This window comes from Orbicella faveolata, unplaced genomic scaffold, assembly GCF_042242905.1.
Source record: "Orbicella faveolata isolate gen_17 unplaced genomic scaffold, um_ofav_v1 contig_14, whole genome shotgun sequence".
NCBI lineage: Eukaryota > Metazoa > Cnidaria > Anthozoa > Scleractinia > Merulinidae > Orbicella > Orbicella faveolata.
Window position 1 is genome coordinate 2649783 of NW_028301541.1, and position 18863 is coordinate 2668645.

The 18863-nt window shown below is 39.5% G+C and overlaps 2 protein-coding genes and 1 non-coding gene across 5 annotated transcripts; all 3 read right to left on the reverse strand.

The window, feature by feature from the left end:
* Positions 1–1731: 1731 nt before the first annotated feature.
* Positions 1732–6367, reverse strand: LOC110048574 (uncharacterized). Of its 2 annotated transcripts, XR_016206526.1 has the most exons (8): positions 6224–6348; positions 5377–5716; positions 4553–4586; positions 3820–3865; positions 3574–3637; positions 2521–2652; positions 2136–2270; positions 1732–1896 (listed from the first exon to the last, which is right to left on the reverse strand). XR_016206526.1 is itself a non-coding variant. In XM_089287323.1 (7 exons), exons 1-7 carry the CDS (start codon positions 6236–6238, stop codon positions 1814–1816), a joined length of 714 nt encoding a protein of 237 aa, XP_089143449.1. In that variant the 5' UTR covers positions 6239–6367; the 3' UTR covers positions 1732–1813. The 2 variants fall into 2 exon arrangements, 1 of the variants encoding a protein (XP_089143449.1); XM_089287323.1 differs by lacking the exon at positions 2136–2270 and having other exon boundaries at positions 6224–6367.
* A 295-nt stretch (positions 6368–6662) lies between these two features.
* On the reverse strand, positions 6663–6745 carry Trnas-uga (transfer RNA serine (anticodon UGA)). Its single transcript has one exon. It is a non-coding gene; the product is annotated as a tRNA-Ser (tRNA).
* Positions 6746–9804: 3059 nt separating this feature from the next.
* LOC110049041 (uncharacterized) lies at positions 9805–16130 on the reverse strand. Of its 2 annotated transcripts, XM_089287319.1 has the most exons (8): positions 15978–16130; positions 13241–13586; positions 12414–12453; positions 11455–11500; positions 11252–11309; positions 10779–10910; positions 10385–10510; positions 9805–9964 (listed from the first exon to the last, which is right to left on the reverse strand). In XM_089287319.1, exons 1-7 carry the CDS (start codon positions 16002–16004, stop codon positions 10389–10391), a joined length of 771 nt encoding a protein of 256 aa, XP_089143445.1. In that variant the 5' UTR covers positions 16005–16130; the 3' UTR covers positions 9805–9964; positions 10385–10388. The 2 variants fall into 2 exon arrangements, with proteins under 2 accessions (XP_089143445.1, XP_020610466.2); XM_020754807.2 differs by lacking the exon at positions 15978–16130 and having other exon boundaries at positions 13241–13775.
* Between the last annotated feature and the right edge of the window lie 2733 nt (positions 16131–18863).

The window sequence follows — 18863 nt, forward strand, 5'->3', positions numbered from 1 at the left end:
GTTGCTATAGTAAATTGTAATGTTAACAAAATGATCATAACCTCTTCAACAGTGTTTGGAAAAAGGTTCATAGCCATTATAGATTTATAGTCAGCAGCAGATGATAAGAGTGAGGTAGTAATGATCTATCAATTAAAAGTGCTTAAAAAGAAGTTATAAGCTGTTGCCAGCCACCTTATTAATTGTAAGCATTCAATGAAGTTTTCGTTGTTTAAACAGGTGTTAATTTTGATCCACTCAAAATGTAACCAAACAAGGTTAAATATAGACTTTTTGAAGAGTCCTTCGTCGTCGCTCGCTCGGCAGCTTGGCGACCTTAAAAACGGCCGCTTCGCGGCCTAACATATTCTACCCTGAAATTCATGAGGTCGGCTTGAGGCAAGTTTAGGTTAAATAACACACTAAGCTTGTCAGATCACGTTATACTGAAATCATGACAAAAATTATTATTATAGTAAAGGTGATTATTCTAGTTGACGGACAGACTTCATTAATTCATGACGTTTTTGACTTTGATCACGGGTTATCGATAGTTTCATAAGCGCTGTCTTGTTTTCAAAGATTTAGCAGTTTAAAAACAAGACAGCGCTTATGAAGAGTTCTTCCAGGTTTTCGTAGAAAAAAACAACCTTTACAGGCCATACATAGATTGAGAAAATTAGGTCCGTTGTCATAAACACTCAATATTAGGGAACTTATACAATGACGAGAGCAAACCCGAGGACAACGCCTGGTAAACAACGAATTTATATTTTACCTTGGAATGTCGTAATTGTCTAGATCTGTTTAGTGCACCTATTGGTCTCAGAACTTGCTAAGTTTAAAGATGCAATGCCAGCGTTGAATTCAAAATCAACATACGAAAAATTAGCCGCCGTCTTTCGCGTTCTTTAAACCATCTCCAAAACATGCAAAACGTAGTCATTTCACGTTGTTGTTTTGAAGAGGACGGCAAAGAAATTTGCAAACATTTATAACGCACGTGCACAGCCATTGTTCTTCTCATTAAACCCTTTGTTTGGTGACATTGTCGTTGCCATTGTGATTTCTTTAAGGTCCCCTACTCGTTTCTTATATTGCCCGTATATTCCTTTTAAATGCTATTGCAATCTTTGAGCTCAAAACGAGACTGAAAACAAAACTACATCGTCAAAATGAACAGAGTGTTTTAAATTTAAAAAATAACATTACGGCAGCCATGTTGATGTCCCAAACAACTAGGAGAGAGTTACACCCTTTTCTAAGGTAAACACTTTGTTCTGTTTCAATGAGTGTGCATGGCTAGTGGCCATTCACATAGGATTCTGAGCATTGTGGAAAATGTGTTTGACCGTTTGCTAAGAGCAGTTAGTCAACTGACAGATATAACTCTGATTTGAATCCACTAAATGTAAGGGATGTCTTCAATTCGATTTTCTTACAGGATCTCTCCGTTCCGACCACCCTCCCTCCCCTACTCCGTTTGCGGTCAACCTTTCAGTAACGCACAGAATAGTATTGAGGGAGGAGGGGGGTCGGGGCAGTACTCTAATTTAACAGAATTTAATTGGTGCACACCTGTTTAAACGCGATGTCAAAGAACTTGGATTGGAAGGTTAAGACGAGGACGATACTGTTAGAGTTACACAAGCCATGATGCATGGCAGCCACTCTTGTAAGAAGAACAAAGACCCAGAAGTATATATTTTTTACTCAAGGTCAGAGCACCTTAAATAAATCAAAATTGCACAATTTCAGTCGTCCCACTCTCTTTTATTCATCAACTAATGTTTCTAAATTCCCGATCTAATGAAGGTTTAATTGTGTCGAAACATCAATTCCTTCCTGTTTTGGTGCTAACATCTACAGATTGTGTTCCGGTATTTCCTGTACGTCCTGTCCATGAGAAAAGTGTTCCTGCAAATGACGAGGAAGTAACAGAAGAGAACATAAGTTACCTTCCGACGTGGTTTATCGGAAGAATGTAGAAGTAAATAATAATTCCCCCGCGAACAGTGAGCTAATGCATTTTAAAAACTATATTCCCGCCGACTAGCAAATCTATTTGCGTTCGCTTCGTTTTAAACTGGTTAAAAAGATATGGCTGTCTCAGTCGCAAAGCAGGGATTAACATATTCTGATTTTGTTCCACTCACTTATTCAGCGTTTTTGAGGTATCAGCCTTGCCAAGCTTTCCTGAATGGTTTTCATCGCCTTACTCATTAGCTGGTCACTCTTGGCTTCGCGTTTCTTTTGTCACCGAGAAAATGTAGCTCGTTTCTTGGATTGACCTAGAAATCAATTGTATCATGAAAAAGTGGAGAGGTTTTTTTTTCGTGGATTGGTTAATTAAAAGACAGTTGTGCAACCTGGTCTAACTAATGACGACAAACGTGTTGTTTTCTCGGCCAATCAGATATCCCCAACCTTTTTCCCGCGCTTCAAAGCAAACTTTTACTACGAGCTCTGATTGGTCAGTTACAACTTCTGAGAGGATTGTGATTGGTCTATTCGTGACGTTACACTATTAACGTCACTAACCCCCCTTGGTTTCCAGTTCCTTCGTGAAGTCCGCGGCGTTCCTTTTCAGTTCATCGATGATGGCGTTACGTTTCTGTTGTTCTTCATTCTTTAGTGCTGCATAGATGTCGTTCAGGGCTCTTTTAACACGTCCTGTTGGTAAAGAAAAATAAAATATTGTTGCTTTCTGATTATCTTCTACTTAGTGTATCGTCATTTCTGTGACGATAGGTTTTTCCTGCAAATGTGTAAATTGGACTGGAACGGACACTTGAACTGACAACTGGGGAATCTAACTCTAGAGAGCGCTGCTTGCTTGCAGGAACGAAAATTCGTCACGATTTCCTGGTACACGAGGATCTACTTCAATGGTCTTCACTACGGACGTCAAGGAAGAGACATAACTTGGTCCAACAGTAGTTTATTCTGCACACGGCAACAATGATCTTCGTAATCGCAATCGAAAAAGCTTTACAAACGTACTTGCTTATATATTATCCTTTACACATCAAGTGTTTAAAATATGATAATGCAACTTCTAACATGCAATACGAGCGGAAAGTACTTTAATTAAGATAGCGAGGTCTAATCAACACCACGAAGTTTCCAAAATTAGAAATAAAAAGCTAAGATTAAAATTCCCAGATTGAAATTAAGATAGAACAAACTTAAAATTAATTGAAGTTAAAAGTGACAAACTTAATTTGAATTTCTTCATATTTCCGAAATTGGTGTGACTAATGGAAAGGGAGAATTATCCCATGAATAGAAAGTAATAAAACTCCATTACTAAAAAATAGTTCAGCTGGCTAACTTTTGCGGAAACTAATATAAGGAAGGGAAACTCAAAAGGAGAAGATAACGAATTATTTGTCTACTGAATGAAAGTTATTGAAACGACTTTGCACAGGTACAGGTGTACAAAGAATCGGTAATGTAGAAAGTAGAATATTAACTCAAGATTTCTAGTTGTTGATTAAAGAGGCTACTGTTGGTTTTTCTATAATTTTCCAAATAATAAAAAAAATGACTGTGTAACGGCGAATTTTCTCATAACATTTCTTAAACTTTCACCTTTGTATTCCCTCGCAGATCTAGAAAAATGGTCGCCAAGATCGTTGTCCACAACATATTCCATCTATGACAACATCAATAAAGAAAAAAATAAATCAACAATTGCCTTCCAGTACTAGTGTAACTGGCTGTCCGCTTAAGATTGGTGATAACCTCCTCTGTTCTCACAAACTTTTTACATTACTGTGTTTAAATTCTGTATAAAAAAGATTTCAATAATCGTTGACAATTGACAGTAGTCCGTACCTGATTAAGTAGGGCACGGAAGGTTTCGATGTAGTACTTTAACCGACTGAAATTTTAAGCAATAACAAAAAACACATTACAACAGATTTACAAGTTAATAGTCAGCACAATTAATTAGTCGAAATAAAGAAATAAAATAGAAGGAAAGAAATAAACATTATGTTCAAATTTTAAAAAAATCCAGTTTTCATCAATATTAAATCATTAAATTTGTCAGCATTCTCAACATCTCCCATTTAAGAAATATACCGCTGTTTTGAGAAAGGTTGTCCTACAAAAGCGTATAAGCGTACGCGACAATGTCGAAAGGTATTATGGGTAATGATGGTTTTAGGTGTCTTGGTTGAAGCTGCAAGGTGTCGGCCTGGATAGAAGAAAATAGCACAAACACGGATACCCATGCTTCCCTTTCCTTCTTGCTGAAACACCGTGAACCTCAATCAAGCAATGATACGCTATCACTATCAATCGGCATTGTGGCGTACGCTTAAGGTTTGTAGGACAACCTTTGTCGAAACAGCTGTATAATTCTGTGCAGCAGGCAACTTTGTCGCCTGAGTAATTGCGTATACTCGAGTCCAAAGTAAAATAACGTTCTTGAACAGAATTTTATTATATTTCTCCAGGAATTAGTGTGATTTGATACATAAGGCAACTTTTCTCTCCATTATACGTTTCTCGCTTCCTAACCTCTCTAAATCAAGGAAAAAATAACTTTATGACAATGAAATACCTCTGAGGATTTGGTCCGGGTGCGGGCGGTGAGCCTGTGAAATAGATCGCTACAAAGTCAGAAACTGGTTCTTGACAAGTTTTAAATGTAACCTTGAATTTGAAGATTGCTAGTCAACGTCGCAAAATAACTTTTATATGTTGTGTTTTATCACACTCGTGATGTATGCAGAAACTACAATTTTTTGGTGCATGTAGTCGATAATATTGGCTTTTAATGTCATTTTCAAAAGGCAAAATATTTCGCAAAATTTGCTAGGAAGGTACGTAATTAGGAATGGCTGAATGTAAATTAACAAAAGAACCCTTAAACTGATGACACATTTTTAAAATTTGACCATATTTAGCTGTCCCTGTAGAAATGATTTATATTTGTTTTGTTTATAAATGGTGCTTGTAGTAGGCTTTTTATTTTTTTCTTCATTGACTTCCAAATCACAAAACTTGGTCAGTAACAAGACATTGTTCAGTCTGTTCTATTTAGAAAGAAAAATTAAATAGCTGCCTGACGACGTAAATTTGGTTACACGGTGCTTCCACATGACATCACGGCTGCCACATCGGTGTTCCAAAACAATGTAACAGCAGCCATGCTGATGTACCTAACCAGTCTTGTGAGAGCTGAACTCTTTTCTTTTGTAAACACTTTCTTTTTGTTCCAATAAATTTGCAAGGCTGCTGGCTACGTGAGTGAAATAATCCTACAGCTGTGTCAGTGGTAAATCATTCTAAAAGGTGAGGATTTATCTAACACGTACAATTAATTGTCCTTAGTTTAAAATTGATACACAGCGAATTTTTGAGAGTAATAATACAAACTACAACCTCCGCCATTACACAGGTCGCTGTGGCAACAGGAGAAGTTACATTGCTTCATACTTCCACCACCGGATACCACAGAACTGTTAATTTGATCACACTGAATGGAAGGATCGCAGCTGTACTGAGCGGAGGAACAGTACTTTGCAGTTGATGTATAGTCATTGCCAGAATACTCGAGTGTGATTGTTACTGACGAGCAAGAATTGAAGTACGATTCACACTGGATCACGGAGGCGCTTCCGTTACAAGGATTGCTCGAGCCTGGATAATCTGTGCATACGTAACACTGAATGCTGGAGGCCATTGGGAGATTGGCAAAGAAAACACATACAAGCCACAAGCCCTGAAGAACAAAGGCACAATTCAAAAACATAGAATGGAAGCATATCTAAAAAGTCCGCCACATTCCTGTCTATCAATTTTTAATTGCTTGAAAGACAGGCTTTTGGCGTTAGAATTCACTTAATTTGTTGCAACAACTGAAAGATACAATTAGGGCAAATTGAACGATTACTGTTAATTATTAGCATTTGCGGCAAATTGAGAAAAGCAGACTGACTTATTGAGCATTACTATAAACGTTACAGACGATTCAGCTAAGAAGAAACTAGAAAATTAAACACAAATAAACCCAAGTCAGTTATTATAAACTATAAGGCCGACTAGTCTACCTCAAACGATAAGGGGACACACTACAAAGCTAATAAGGACAAGCCTGCCAGTTATGATTGCAATGGCTTAAACTTGAATCAAAAACTAAGAGAGTTCAATGTTTGGGAGAGTCCAATGTGGTAAGTTATTGATCATAGAGTCAGCGGCTAAAAGCAAGAATGGAACAATTTGTACTCACCAAAACGAAAGACATTTTCGGGAACGTTGTAGGGTAGTATACGAACTTATTCGCTCGAGACAAATACCCAAGTGTTTTAACAATTACAAACTGGGTAATTTATAACCAGCAAACTGCCAGTTCAATTACTCCTCTGCTTATTTACTCTATGAAGTTCAATCATCACTGTTAATTGAAATTCGTGTAAATCGTTTTGGCAACTTATAATAATAATAATAATAATAATAATAATAATAATAATAATAATAAATCTTAACTGACCACTCCTCCAATGGGGCTTTTCAGGGCCAATGAAACCAAATGATCAAACAAATAAACGAAAATGATCATAACATGGCATGGTTAAAAATCCCAACTGACAGGAGGCAGACCAATTGGCTATTTACAAGCGCAGCCGAGGCGTTGAAATAGGGTCTACCGAAAAACAACTCCAGCATAGTGGTCAGAGCGGGACTTGAACCCGCAGTCTCCGGATTTCAAGTCCGGCGCCCTAACCACTCGGCCACGCTGCCTCCTCAAACCTCAACATTTAATAAACAGGCAAAGCTAACACTACGGAAATCGCTTTATTAACTTATGCAGCTGCCTAGTTGTTCAACAGCTGTTCAATTTTTGTATAAAATTTTAGCCCAAAGAAGAAGGGAGAAAGGCAAATTAAAGTTTATGATTTGTTTTGAAAAGATTTTTATTGCCTTTTATTGTTATTTTACCGTGTCGTTATTAAGTGGCCAGCTGCTATTTTTTCTAACATTTAAACAAAATTATTATTCTTATATATGTGTTAAAAAGCCCAGAAAAGGAAATAGCTTGGTTAATCGTTGCTGTTGTATTTTCTGCAGAGGAAGACGAGTGAAAGGAAAGAACTGGCTGAAAGAAAAAAAAGATATAGAACGCCAGTTCGTATAGTGTGATCGTCCGGGTGAGGGTAGTTCTGGTGGGTTTTTGGTCCGTCTATTGTTAGTCAATTTAAGTAGGTCTGTTTGAAGTCCGTTTGTCGGTTTCGTTTCCGTCACGGATAAGTCGTTTGTAAGGTGCCAGTAGTGTTGACATGTGCTAAGAGGCGCTTGTTCTAGGTTAGTGTACCAGCTTTCCAGAGTCAGTCGTTGAAAATAGTTTGGTTAAGCACTGAGCAGAGTCCCAGCCAATGTTGTGGTTTGTCAGTTGATGATGTACAGCAATGTACAGCGATGTGATTTATACGTTGCGCAGATCTAAGGTGACATAGCCGTCGCTAAGAAATTGGACGTCCCGATCGGTTGGTAGAGATGATACTGCGGCTTAAGGTGGCTGAACACAGTTTTTGATACCTGTGTTTCATTCACCTTTTTCTCTAAAACCCTTGATCTCTCGGTCACCAAAAATGGCAGCAAGCAAGTTAACAACACAAACTTTGGTTTTTTGATGGTTAAGCTGACGTAAAGTATTTTTGTGCCAAATTTCGTGAAATTCTAATGAGTGGTTCTCGAGAAATAGGCGTATTTCCGAGAGTGTCAAATTTTCATTCAATCGCAATTTTTTTACTTACTACGCATACGCTGCATTTAACTGGGTTCTTTCGGTAACAAAGAAAAAGCTGAGAATTGCTGGGTTCTTTGCATCGTTACCTTTTCTAACATATCTTTGTGATAAAAGCCTAAAGCCATCAATACACTGCGTTCAATTATAGAGAAAAATAGCACAGATACTGCGGGTGTTGAGTAAATAAAATGATCGCTCTATTGACGGCATGTTTGTTTTTTGCAATCCTTGTGCGCGCACTGAATTGCATCAGCAAAAGCGCGCGCGAAAACTGTGTTCGGCCACCTTAAGTTCCTCTCTCCTCCGCAAAACCCTCCGCAAATGTTTGAAACGGCCGTTATAGAAAGCCGCTGTGCAAGGTAAGTGCGGGCGCAAAGTTGCCCTTATGAGGGCCACTACTTTGTCAGTGCTAACTGTAAAGTGTCTTTACCCTGGGAGGCGGGGTGGCCTCATGGTTAGTGCGCTCGTCTCCGGATCGAGCGGTCCGGGTTCGAGCCCTGGCCGGGGACATTGTGTTGTGTTCTTGGGCAAGACACTTTACTCTCACAGTGTATCTCTCAACCCAGGTGTATAAATGGGTACCGGCGAACTTAATGCTGGGGGTAACCCTGCGATGGACTAGCATCCCATCCAGGGGGGAGTAGAAATACTCCTAGTCGCTTCATGCTACCGAAACCGGGATAAGCTCCGGCCTGATGGGCCACTTGGCTCGCATGCAGACTTTACCTTACCATACCTTACCCTCGTTAAATAAAGTTATTCTTCATCCACGTATAGTAACCCTGCGCCTGCACTCATATCGTTCAACAGATTCTCCCCACCCTAAAAAGAAAACCCTTTGAGCTTCTACATAGGAGAGAGCTTTAGCTCGTCGTTTTAAATAAAGGGTGTAGATGTTTGGTGGAGAAGGAAAATGCGTGTAAAAAGCTGTTCACGTGATCTGCGTTACAGGATTGGCTATTTATAGACTCTCTTGAAACTTTTGAAACCAGGAGTGATCTAAAAATAGCTCGACAGATATTACCTTGGGACTGAAGTGTATATTGAGGATGAACTCTCTGATCCTTTATCTCTTGGTAAACCTTCTGTTGTCCATTGACAAGGTACTGGGAGGCGAAGGAGTTAGCATAAGATAACTTCGTTCCCAGGGTCTCTCATCTTCCAGTCCCCTGGAGCGAGAGAGGGCGGCAAGATGAGAGAACCTGGGTATTAGAAAGTAGTCTTGGGTACAGTCAACTTTCCGCTAACGGACACTCTCGTAAGCGAACGACTTTTCTTATACTTACAGACCCTTTTTTCAATTCGCCGTTTTACCTCTCAATCAGACTCTGTTTTTACACACTCCTGTTAGCGGACATTCCCTCGTAAACGGACGCGGACACTTTTGAAAACAAACATTGGAGTTTTCTTCTGTTTACGCTCGGTTTACGCTCTCTCGTAACCAGACAAGCAAACCTTCTCTGGTCACGATATACCTCGCAGAGGTCCACGTAGTATTAATGAGAAGTTTTTAAGAAGCACCAAAGTTACATTTATGGAGGGCAGCAATAAGCCTCGTTTAACTTTTTGTTGAATATAGAGGAGTTATACTGCATATATTTCTTTTCTCTCTCTCTCTCTCTCTCTCTCTCTTTTTTTCAGTTTTACCATTTGACATCAATAGAGAGTTTCATTTGCTATATCTGGCTACGCAATAAAACAGGTAATTAACACCAGCTAATGAACTCTCCCGTAAGCGGACAACCACCCTATTTTTCTTGGACTTCTTTGGCGTTCGCTTATGAGAATTATTCTCGTGAACGGACAGCTCTACTTACGGACACTTTTTCCCGAGGGTGTCCGCCTACGAGAGAGTTGACTATTCCGCTTTTCGAAGTGGTGGGGAGTGCGAAGATATTCCTCTCTTCCCCCCTCCCCTTAGGAGAACTTGACGTCCAGGTTAATTTGAAATTAAAGTCATACAACCATCATGCATAGCAAGCCGCTCTTTTAGGAGAAACGAAGAATCAGGATATTTCTTTTTCAGTGAAAGTCAAACTAACTTAATAATTAAATTAAAACAGTTACTTGCTGTATTCTTTTATTTAGCTTGTTTCTCAAATGTATATCTATTGCTAATGAAGGTTAAATTGTGTCGAAACATCAATTCCTTCCTTTTTCCATGCGTCTAACATCTTCATGTGCTACTCATTTCCAGGACGTCCTGTTTATCAGAAAATGTCCCTGCAATTGATGAGGAAGAAGCAGGAAAAAAATGTTAGTTCTTATAATGGTAGTGGTTTATCCCTGTTGCTAGATCGAAGTTCCACTGTTTCAGTGCAACGGAAGCTGGGTGAGAGTATAAATTGTCCTATTAATGTTTTTAATTCCTTTGCGATAAAAAAATGTGAACGTTTATGCAGCAATGTCAAACAACCACCACCCATGATACCTTCCTGGCATTATCACGTGCGCCCTTACGATTCTAGAAGACTTTTCTCGAAACAGCCGTATACTGCAAGATAACATGCGCTTATGCTATGCGTGTTTTCTTTTCCTAATATGATAACATGACGTCATAATAAAACTGAATTAAGCCTTTATCGGAGACAGGTGGTTTACAAGCCAGTGTTTTGAAAACATTCTGATTTTCATACCACTCACCCATTCAGCGTTTCTGGGTTGCCAGCCATGCCAAGCTTTCCATCAACTCACTCAGTAATTGGTAGGTTTTGGCCTCACGTTTCTTTTGGCGCAAAGTCATTGCAGCATGTTTTTTCTTGGACTGGCCTAGGAATAAATTGCATCATTAAAAAAATGTAACAAATCAGCGGGATTACTTCAGGTTCTATTTTCTTGAATTAGTTAAAGACATATGCGATCTGTTACGTCTAACCAATGACAACAAACGTGTTGTTTTATCAGCCAATCAGATATTCCAGACCTACAGCCCTCGCTTCAAAGCAAACTTTTACAACGAACTCTAATTGATCGGTTACAGATTCTGGGAGGGTTGTGATTGGTTTATTCATAATCACACCCTTTCAACGTCACTAACCCCTCTTGGTTTCCAGTTTCTTCATTAACTCTGCGGCATTCGTTTTCAGTTCATCTATGACGCTGTTGCTTTTCTGGTCTTCTTCATTTGTTATTGCCGCATAGAAGTCGTTGAGAACTTCCTTGACACGTTCTGTGGGGAAGAAAAATAAAAAAAACTTTAAAAACAATCACTGTATGTTTCAAGCACAAAATAAAATGCTGCACCGTGTTTGCTCTAAGTAAAAATGCTCGGCAGTTTTAGGTAAATACACCATAAAATTATAAATTTGACGCTCACGCCAAACATCACTCAAGACAGTCGAGAGAGGAAGTGGTTTTACACCAGCAGTTTGTTTGCTCTACACATAGAAGAATTTCAAAACAGCAAAGTTTGACACTAGTTACAAGTTCCACTAATTCCTGGATGATCAGCTGTTGCTTTCTGATGATTTTCTACTTAGTGATGTGTCATCAGTCTTTCAACATCTGTACCTTTGTATTCCGTCGCAGACAATTGGCCTTCCAGTTCGTTGTCCACAATATATTCCATCTATGAAAACAACAGAAAAGAAATAATCAACTATTGGAACCCCTTCTTTGTAACTAACTGTCTGTTTGCGCTTGGTGATGAACTCCTCTTTTCTCGTAACCTCTTCGCATTGCTATATTCAAATTCTGTTAAGAGAAATTCGTACTTCGTCAAGTAGGGCACGGACGGCTTCGATGTAATACTTGACATCGCTGAAATTTCAAACAATAACAGTAAGACACATAAGTACAGTAAAACTGCAAGTTAAAAGCGGCACAAATAATCGAAATAAAGAACAATATATAGGGAAAGATTACAAAAGAGAACGTTCACTTAATAAATTCCAGCTTTCACCAATGTTACACCGTAAATTTTTATAGCTCTCTCAATATCTCTCACGTGTAATCCATCAAATATTTACGCTCGCGCGCGATTGGTCATGTGACTTAATGTTCCCCAGCTAAAACTGGGGAATATCCGAGTGATATTCCCCAATTTTCAAAACTGCACGTGTTGCGAAAAATATTTGAAGGATAATAAACACAATGGCCACCATTTGGCGGGAAAACATGCTCGAATATTTGTCCTTGGACATTATCTGTTCCTCAAAGCCCACAGTTTTCCTCGAACTACGCTCTCTTAAAGCTGTTCGGTTCTCGTAACAGACAATATCCGCGGACTAATATGTCTAATATCTGAGCATATTTTCTTGCCAAATGGAGGCTTTTCTTCTGTGTACCAGGCAACTGTAATTTGTTTCCTGACAAAGTACGTAAGGGTTAAGTGCTTGAGTCCAAAATAACTTCGGCTTATTTGAAGCAATTTAACGTTCTCTCGGATAACATAATTACCTTACGGTATTTACGACGAAAAAACGTGTTGCACAGAATTTTGTTATATTTCTCAAGGAAATTATTCAAAGTGATATTTAGTCATGGAGACAAAAAAGTAAGTCAGTACCAGGTAAATATTTTCTCATTATGGATTTTGCGGATTTATCATTCACTCAAATCTCGTTAACATGATAACCAACGAACAACATGCTTTTATCAACCCCCTCCACTGCCCGCTTCTCTCTCCTTCGCCTCTCTTAATGGTAAAAGATAAGTTATGATAGCAAGATACCTCTGAGGATCCGGTCCGGGCGTGGCAAGTTTTGGTTCACCTGCGGAATAGACCCTGCATGGTCAGAAACTGGTTTTTGACAAGTTCCAGTATCTTAAATCTCAAATTTGAAATTAGCAGAGCCTTTAATATCTCTTTTTTGACGGAAAGAGGCTCTTCACAAATCTGCTTTGGCCTTTGAAGTCACCATAGCCCCAAATCTTGGACCAGTCATTCCGGTTTACAGTCGTCAAACTGGTTTTTCAAGAGCGAGCAATTATTTTTACGAAAAATCGATGGTCGCAACTGAACCCACTAGATGCAAAGAAAACATGGTGGCGAAAGGAGATCGTTCGAAAACGTTTGACAATGCTCTGCTTCGCGTTGTTGTACCGTCAGAAACCGCTCTGCTTCCAGGATGAAATCTGATAGAAATTCAACGTAAAAAATTCATAATATCGCTATGATCGCTAAACAAAACTGAAAGGACCCCTCTATTTAGGGGAGGGAATATTTCCAATTCCCCTGTTAATATGGCTGTCCCTTTATTTCTGCCATGCTTTAGGAATTTCGTAATGTACTGCACCACGTGCAAAGCTGTATACAGCATTTCCTTGAAAAAGCGGATGCAGTAGATCGCAAACCAAAATAAAAGTTTTACTTTTTTGAGTTGGTTGTTAATTTGAAACTTCCCCATTCTGACCTCTTTTCTGGAGACACTTCTCCTGGGCCTGAAGCGTCCCCTGAATGGAGGTTGCACTGAACTCCGGGCAACGTACAAGCTATTAATTATTTTTAATATAATTAACTCAGTGCATATTTGTAACAGCAATAGTACAAACAACAACCTTCTCCTGGCCCATTGCATCGGTCAGTTTGGCAACAGGTTACGTCACATTGCAGCAGTTTTCCACCAGCTTTAACCACAGATTGGTTTATTAATTCACAGATGTAAGTTTCATTGCAGCCGGGTGACTCAGCTATGGAGCAGTTCTTCACAGTTTGATTATAATCCATGCCAGCGACCTCTTCCGTGATCTTTATTGTGACGCAAGAATCGAAGTAGGATGCACACTGGATCGCAGGGCTGCCTTCACAGGGGACCTTTGATCCTGGATAATCTCCGCATGCGTAACACAGAATGCTGGAAGCTGTTGGGAGATTGGCGAGGAAACCACCTACAAACCACAAGCCCTGAACGACAAAAGATTCAAGATTACAGAATGAGGTATTATCTAAAAAAGTCCCCTGTATTCTATATTTAATCTTCCATGTTACTTGACCAACAATCACTGGCCATTTTGGATTTGTTCTTGAGGAAGACCCGGGCAGGAAAATTACACGATTATCGTAACTTTGTAACGCCATCGTTTTCGAAAAGCTCCTTTTTCAAAATGTTTCCTGTTCCCGCTAAAACGCAAAGCCGGCGTTTTCAAATTCCTCCGGTTTGGAAAGCGTTTTCGAAAAGCTCCGTTTTCGTAACAGATTAGTGTGGACGGTAGGCCTAACCGTAGAAATAAAGCGGCGTTTTCAAATGTCTCCGGCGTATTGTGGACGGGGTTTGAATGAGGGTCCTGAAGGGGTAGAATGAATCGAATTAGCCTGTTTTTGCCCTGGGAAAAAGGGATTTATATCAATGGGACTGGAATTTGGCCATGGAATGGGAAAAATAATGTCAAAAATAGGAATGAAATATATGTTTTGTAACCATGATCGGTTGACACATGTGTATCTTACTGATTCGGGGTCAGGTTCTATCAAGGTCATTAACAGACCAATGAAAGGAATGGCCGAATAATGACTGCGTGTAAGCGATTTTGACATTCATTCAATCCACTTGCAGAACCTCGTCATAACATCAACCAAGGAAGTAGTAGTAACTATATTAGTCATGGCTTTAATTCTTATGATAATATCTTTTCCATTCTAGTCTGTCAACAGGCTCCGGCTGGAAGGCTGCAAGGGCCGAGAAGGAGCTGGTGAGAGTAAAGTGGCCGAGAGGGGAATGGGAACGGAGGGATGGGGTGAGGGGTCGGAGGCCCCCACCCCCACCCCCTTCCTCTTTCTTCCATATTCTTTGTTCCCGCTTTTTCTTCGCCCGATCCTCGACTCGAGAGCCCCCCTATTTTCATCCTGGAATGATGTTAAGTATGTTTTACAGAAATCAAAATGAATTTTTAACTTTTTGAAAAGATGGAAATTAATATTTAACTTTTTGAAACAATGGTTATTAATTAATTTCTGAGATTTCTGTTAACCGCTAGGAAAATAAATTAATCGTTAGCCGTAAAGAAGCGAAATTATCAACCGTTAAAATAAATGCGTCCGTGTTCGCTACGTTCGCAGGTTCTAAAAGCCACCACCCCTTATAGACTTACAACTGACATGAAACTGAAACGGTCTTGAAACCAATTAGTGCGAGTGAAAAGTGATACGACACCGCCCTTGAAACAACATTGACTGATCATGAATATGATCGGTTTAACAAGGCTCTAAGAAATAAAAACACTTACAACTCGAAAGACAGATTTCCTGCAGGCAGCAATGACAGGAAGGTGAAATGGCAGAAACTTGTAACTTAACTAATCGCTTTAACTTCCCTGCTTGCACGTTTCAGTACAGTCTTAAACGATCCTATCGTCATCAGAAAATCTTTGCAAATCCTTGTGAATTTTTGGGTCTTCGTTGGGTCGTATTTAGAAGCCGTAATTTGGCGGACGTGAAGAGAAAAGAGCTGGTATGTATAACACTGGGATTTTTTTTCTGGAATGGGATTTGAGCATTGGGAAGTGGGATTTCGAAAAAAAATTAGCTTGGACTCTCCTGAATGGTTCGCATTTCAGAAATTCAACATTTACCGCAATTTCCGCACAGCTTAAGCGGGAAACTACTGTACCATTTCCACCCTTGTCGGATGTTCCGGGAATGCGGATATTTGCTTGAATGGAATACACCCTTAATTCGCCCCAAGATTTAAAGTTATAGATAAAATTAACACAAATAAAACGTTTACTGTTAAAGGAGCTCAAAGATTCAGGACATTTGTGGCAAATTGAGAGAAGCAGAGTTATTTTCGATTATTTAGCTCAACTGTAAACCTTACAGATTACTCGGTCTACGCTGACCAGCCTTGAAAGACAGATCTGAAACACAAGAACTGTATTTTCTCGATTAAACGCTGGGATTCCTTGGTAGAATCGTAAATAAGACTCTCGGTTAGCTCCAGGACTTTATATCCGAGGTATAATGATATTAAGTTCTCAGAAATAATAAACTGTAGGTTCAAATAAGCTGAGGAAGTCAAATAAACGCTTAATCCACGGAGCCAAGTTTTGGGGGCGTTTTAATGACCGCGAAGATTACGGTAAGTTTCATTAATTAATTATCAACTACCCCGGTCAACTACAAGGACGGTTCGTCTACTTCACAGCGACGGGAGATCGACTTACTCACTACAAAGTTAACCACAACATTACTCTACATTGAATCAAAGACTATGAGAGTTAAGTTTACGACGATTACAATTCTGCCATTTTTGACCACTCAGTCAATACTGAAAGCAAGAATGAGACAACTTGTACTCACCAAAACGAAAGACATTTTTGTGGACATTTCAAGACAAAGGGAGCAGATCTGAGTAGTCTTATTTCACCGTGTTTGCAGCTTAAACTTCACCGAACACTGGTGCAATGCAAAATGTCGTTCTTGCTGACTCGATCAAGCAAAAACGTCATGGTGCGATCGAGTTACGAAAGACTTTTAAAAATAGCAACGAACGTACCACCATCATTTTCGGCTCATAACGTGACACGATCTGTATTTTAAATCTATCAAACTATCTGTGAATGATGGGAAAACCCTATATTACAAACCGAAACAAGTTGTCAGAAAATCATGTAGCAAACTGCGCAACGCAAATTGTATTGATGAATTATTCCGTGCCATCGAAAATGCAGCAGGATCATACCATGTACCAGCAGGATCATCGCCCGCGGTTGCTTGGTTTAAAAAAACATATTATAAAAAATTCAGCCAATCGGAACAAAGAAAAGCCGTTGTATACTCGACGTTATCACACTCAATCTTCCTGTCGTGCCCTGCGCGAAGGTCGCATTAATTGTGTTGCCACATTCTCTTGCCGAGCATCACCCCTATTTTTTCGCTCGCCGTTTTCGCACTGCGCTTTAAATAACTGAACGCCTGTGAGAGGCTATATTTTCTATGGCATAGTATAAATTAGTTAAGCAACATAATATCCCACTTGACACTTGTCACTTGGCATGCCATGGTATACCACGAGAAAGCGTTGCATAATTAGTATCTAATGATAAGGATCATAATATCTTGGTAATTAGCATTTAAAAAAAGAAAACATGTTTAGCAAGATTTGGCAACGCCGTCGATTGCTGTGTCTCTTGTCCTACGTCACTCATAGCGGCCAATCAAACGTCATTGTACTGGCAAACGGGTCTCACACTGGCCACCAGATCGAGGCAGCTAAGTAGAGCCTCGATGTGGTGGCGATCCAGAGTCCCTCCGATAATTCATTTTCTTCACAGTGACACCAAAGACATAGGAAACGTTTGCACATAGGCCTTGTGAGTTGAAATTTTGTTGCCGATGAAAATCCCTTCCTATCATTTCTTAAACATGAATATATGTAGTCAGTATTTCAGAAACCTCTTTGAAGCCACCTGTGTCATCAAAAAACACTAATTAACATCATTAATCAATAAACGTCTCAAAGCCGGGGTAGCTGTTGATTAGGGCAGGGAGTCAAACTGCCGGGGTAAGTTTACTAAAATCTTAACCTGATTTAGTGAAAAATAATAATGGCGAAAAATTATCGAGTGGAAACTTAAAATTTCTTGTCTATCACCCACATCGTGCTTGTGATTTCTGTTTTGGAACAGTTTCATCTTACTATGTTTTTCGTGCGTATATTTGAGGTTTTCAGAATAAATTCTTGACTTGTAACTAACTAATTAACGTCGCTAATTAGTTAAGTGAGATTTTCAGGTCGATTTGATAAGCAGGGTAAAAGAACTAGGCGTTGTGGCCGAGCAGATTATTTGGTACCTGGCATTGAAAGGCGGCGCATTTGTTCGTCATTTGCTTGGTGGATGAAATTATGGGGTCAGTTTGTTCCAAGATTCCTGACCAGCGTGGAGTGACAGAAATCATAAAAGCTCAACAACAGTCTGACCTCGCAGACTTCGCAGTACAAGCGAATGTAGAAAAATCAACGCTCACAATCGATGAAGATCATTGTTTTCCACCGAAAGTGGTTCCTTCGTATTCCTGGTTGGTGTCGCCACCGGTTGATTTTGACGCTACTGCGAAAGAGATGGATGAAAAAGCAAAAGAGGAGTTAGCAAGCGAGAAAATAAATGACGTTGAGTACTGCAATAGAAGGTTTGTGAAGTACTGTCAATACTCCACTACATCAGTGCCTCCCCTGAACATAAAACAATGTACTTGAGTATGGTATTGCGTTTTCCAAGTCTTCTACAACAGGCTGTCCTCAGTATCAAGCCTTAACCGTGGCACATGTGGCAGTCAAGAGGACCAAACTTGCATTCGCTCCCACAGACTTCCTCAGCACAAAGAAGTGATAGAATTCCTTTTGGTTTCGGAGTTGAAAACCCCACAAACTGACATCTCCAAATCCCGCGGCCAAGCAACAGTCGGTCGATAAACGTGCCCAGGAAAACCACAATGTCAGCTTGGCAGCAAGAGAGTGAAAAAAAATATTATAGTTTCTCATAACGTTTAGGACATATACCTTGTCATGTACGATCGCTGTTTCTTATAAAGAAAAAAGAAAAAAGAAAAAAGAAAAAGTTGTTCATTCACTGGCGATCCAGTCCAATCGTTTTTAAAATTGTTTGTGTGAATGGATTGAATCAATCATTGCCTAATAAAGATACTGGCTATGTACCTGAAACTATATCTTGATTGAATTCAATTACTTTTGACCGTTATTGAAAAGAGGGTTTTATGGACAAATGATAATATTGGTTTCGAGCGAAATGTGTCATGACCAGTTTCTTTTCTTGTGAACTGTGATTTTCTCGTGAACCGTGATCTGCTAAACAGCCGTGATACGTGATTCCTTTTAATAAGCGTGCATCACCGCTTTCGTCAGTGGCTGTCAACCACTATTGCGTGAAGATCATGAACCAGATAAAAATGTGACCCTCTTGGATGTGAAACTTGGAGGAAAGGAACAGAAGGTGTCAGTGAGTGTTTATTACCGACATTAACGTTACAAAAAAGTTGGAAAATTATTGTGTTCCCGTCTTAAGTTGAATTAGCTGAGCAGCAATTTAAAAATTTCCTTAGCAGAGCTGTACTAGTATATCTTTCAGCATTGAAAATAAAATATCGTTTCTATTTGACTCCCCAGTCTTTTCTCCTGGTATAGTAAGCAAAAATGTTTTTCACGTACGCGCTGCAGACCTTTGACCT

Coding starts and splice junctions, on each gene's coding strand:
- LOC110048574 (XM_089287323.1), bottom strand. Junction 4,587..5,376: donor CGACCTGTGTAATGGCGGAG/GTTGTAGTTTGT, acceptor TCTATTTCACAG/GCTCACCGCCCGCACCCGGA. Junction 3,638..3,819: donor TCCGTGCCCTACTTAATCAG/GTACGGACTACT, acceptor ATGTTGTCATAG/ATGGAATATGTTGTGGACAA.
- LOC110049041 (XM_020754807.2), bottom strand. CDS start 13,760: ATGGCGTTACAAAGTTACGATAATCGTGTAATTTTCCTGCCCGGGTCT. Junction 11,310..11,454: donor TCCGTGCCCTACTTGACGAA/GTACGAATTTCT, acceptor TTGTTTTCATAG/ATGGAATATATTGTGGACAA. Junction 10,511..10,778: donor GAAACTGGAAACCAAGAGGG/GTTAGTGACGTT, acceptor ATTTATTCCTAG/GCCAGTCCAAGAAAAAACAT.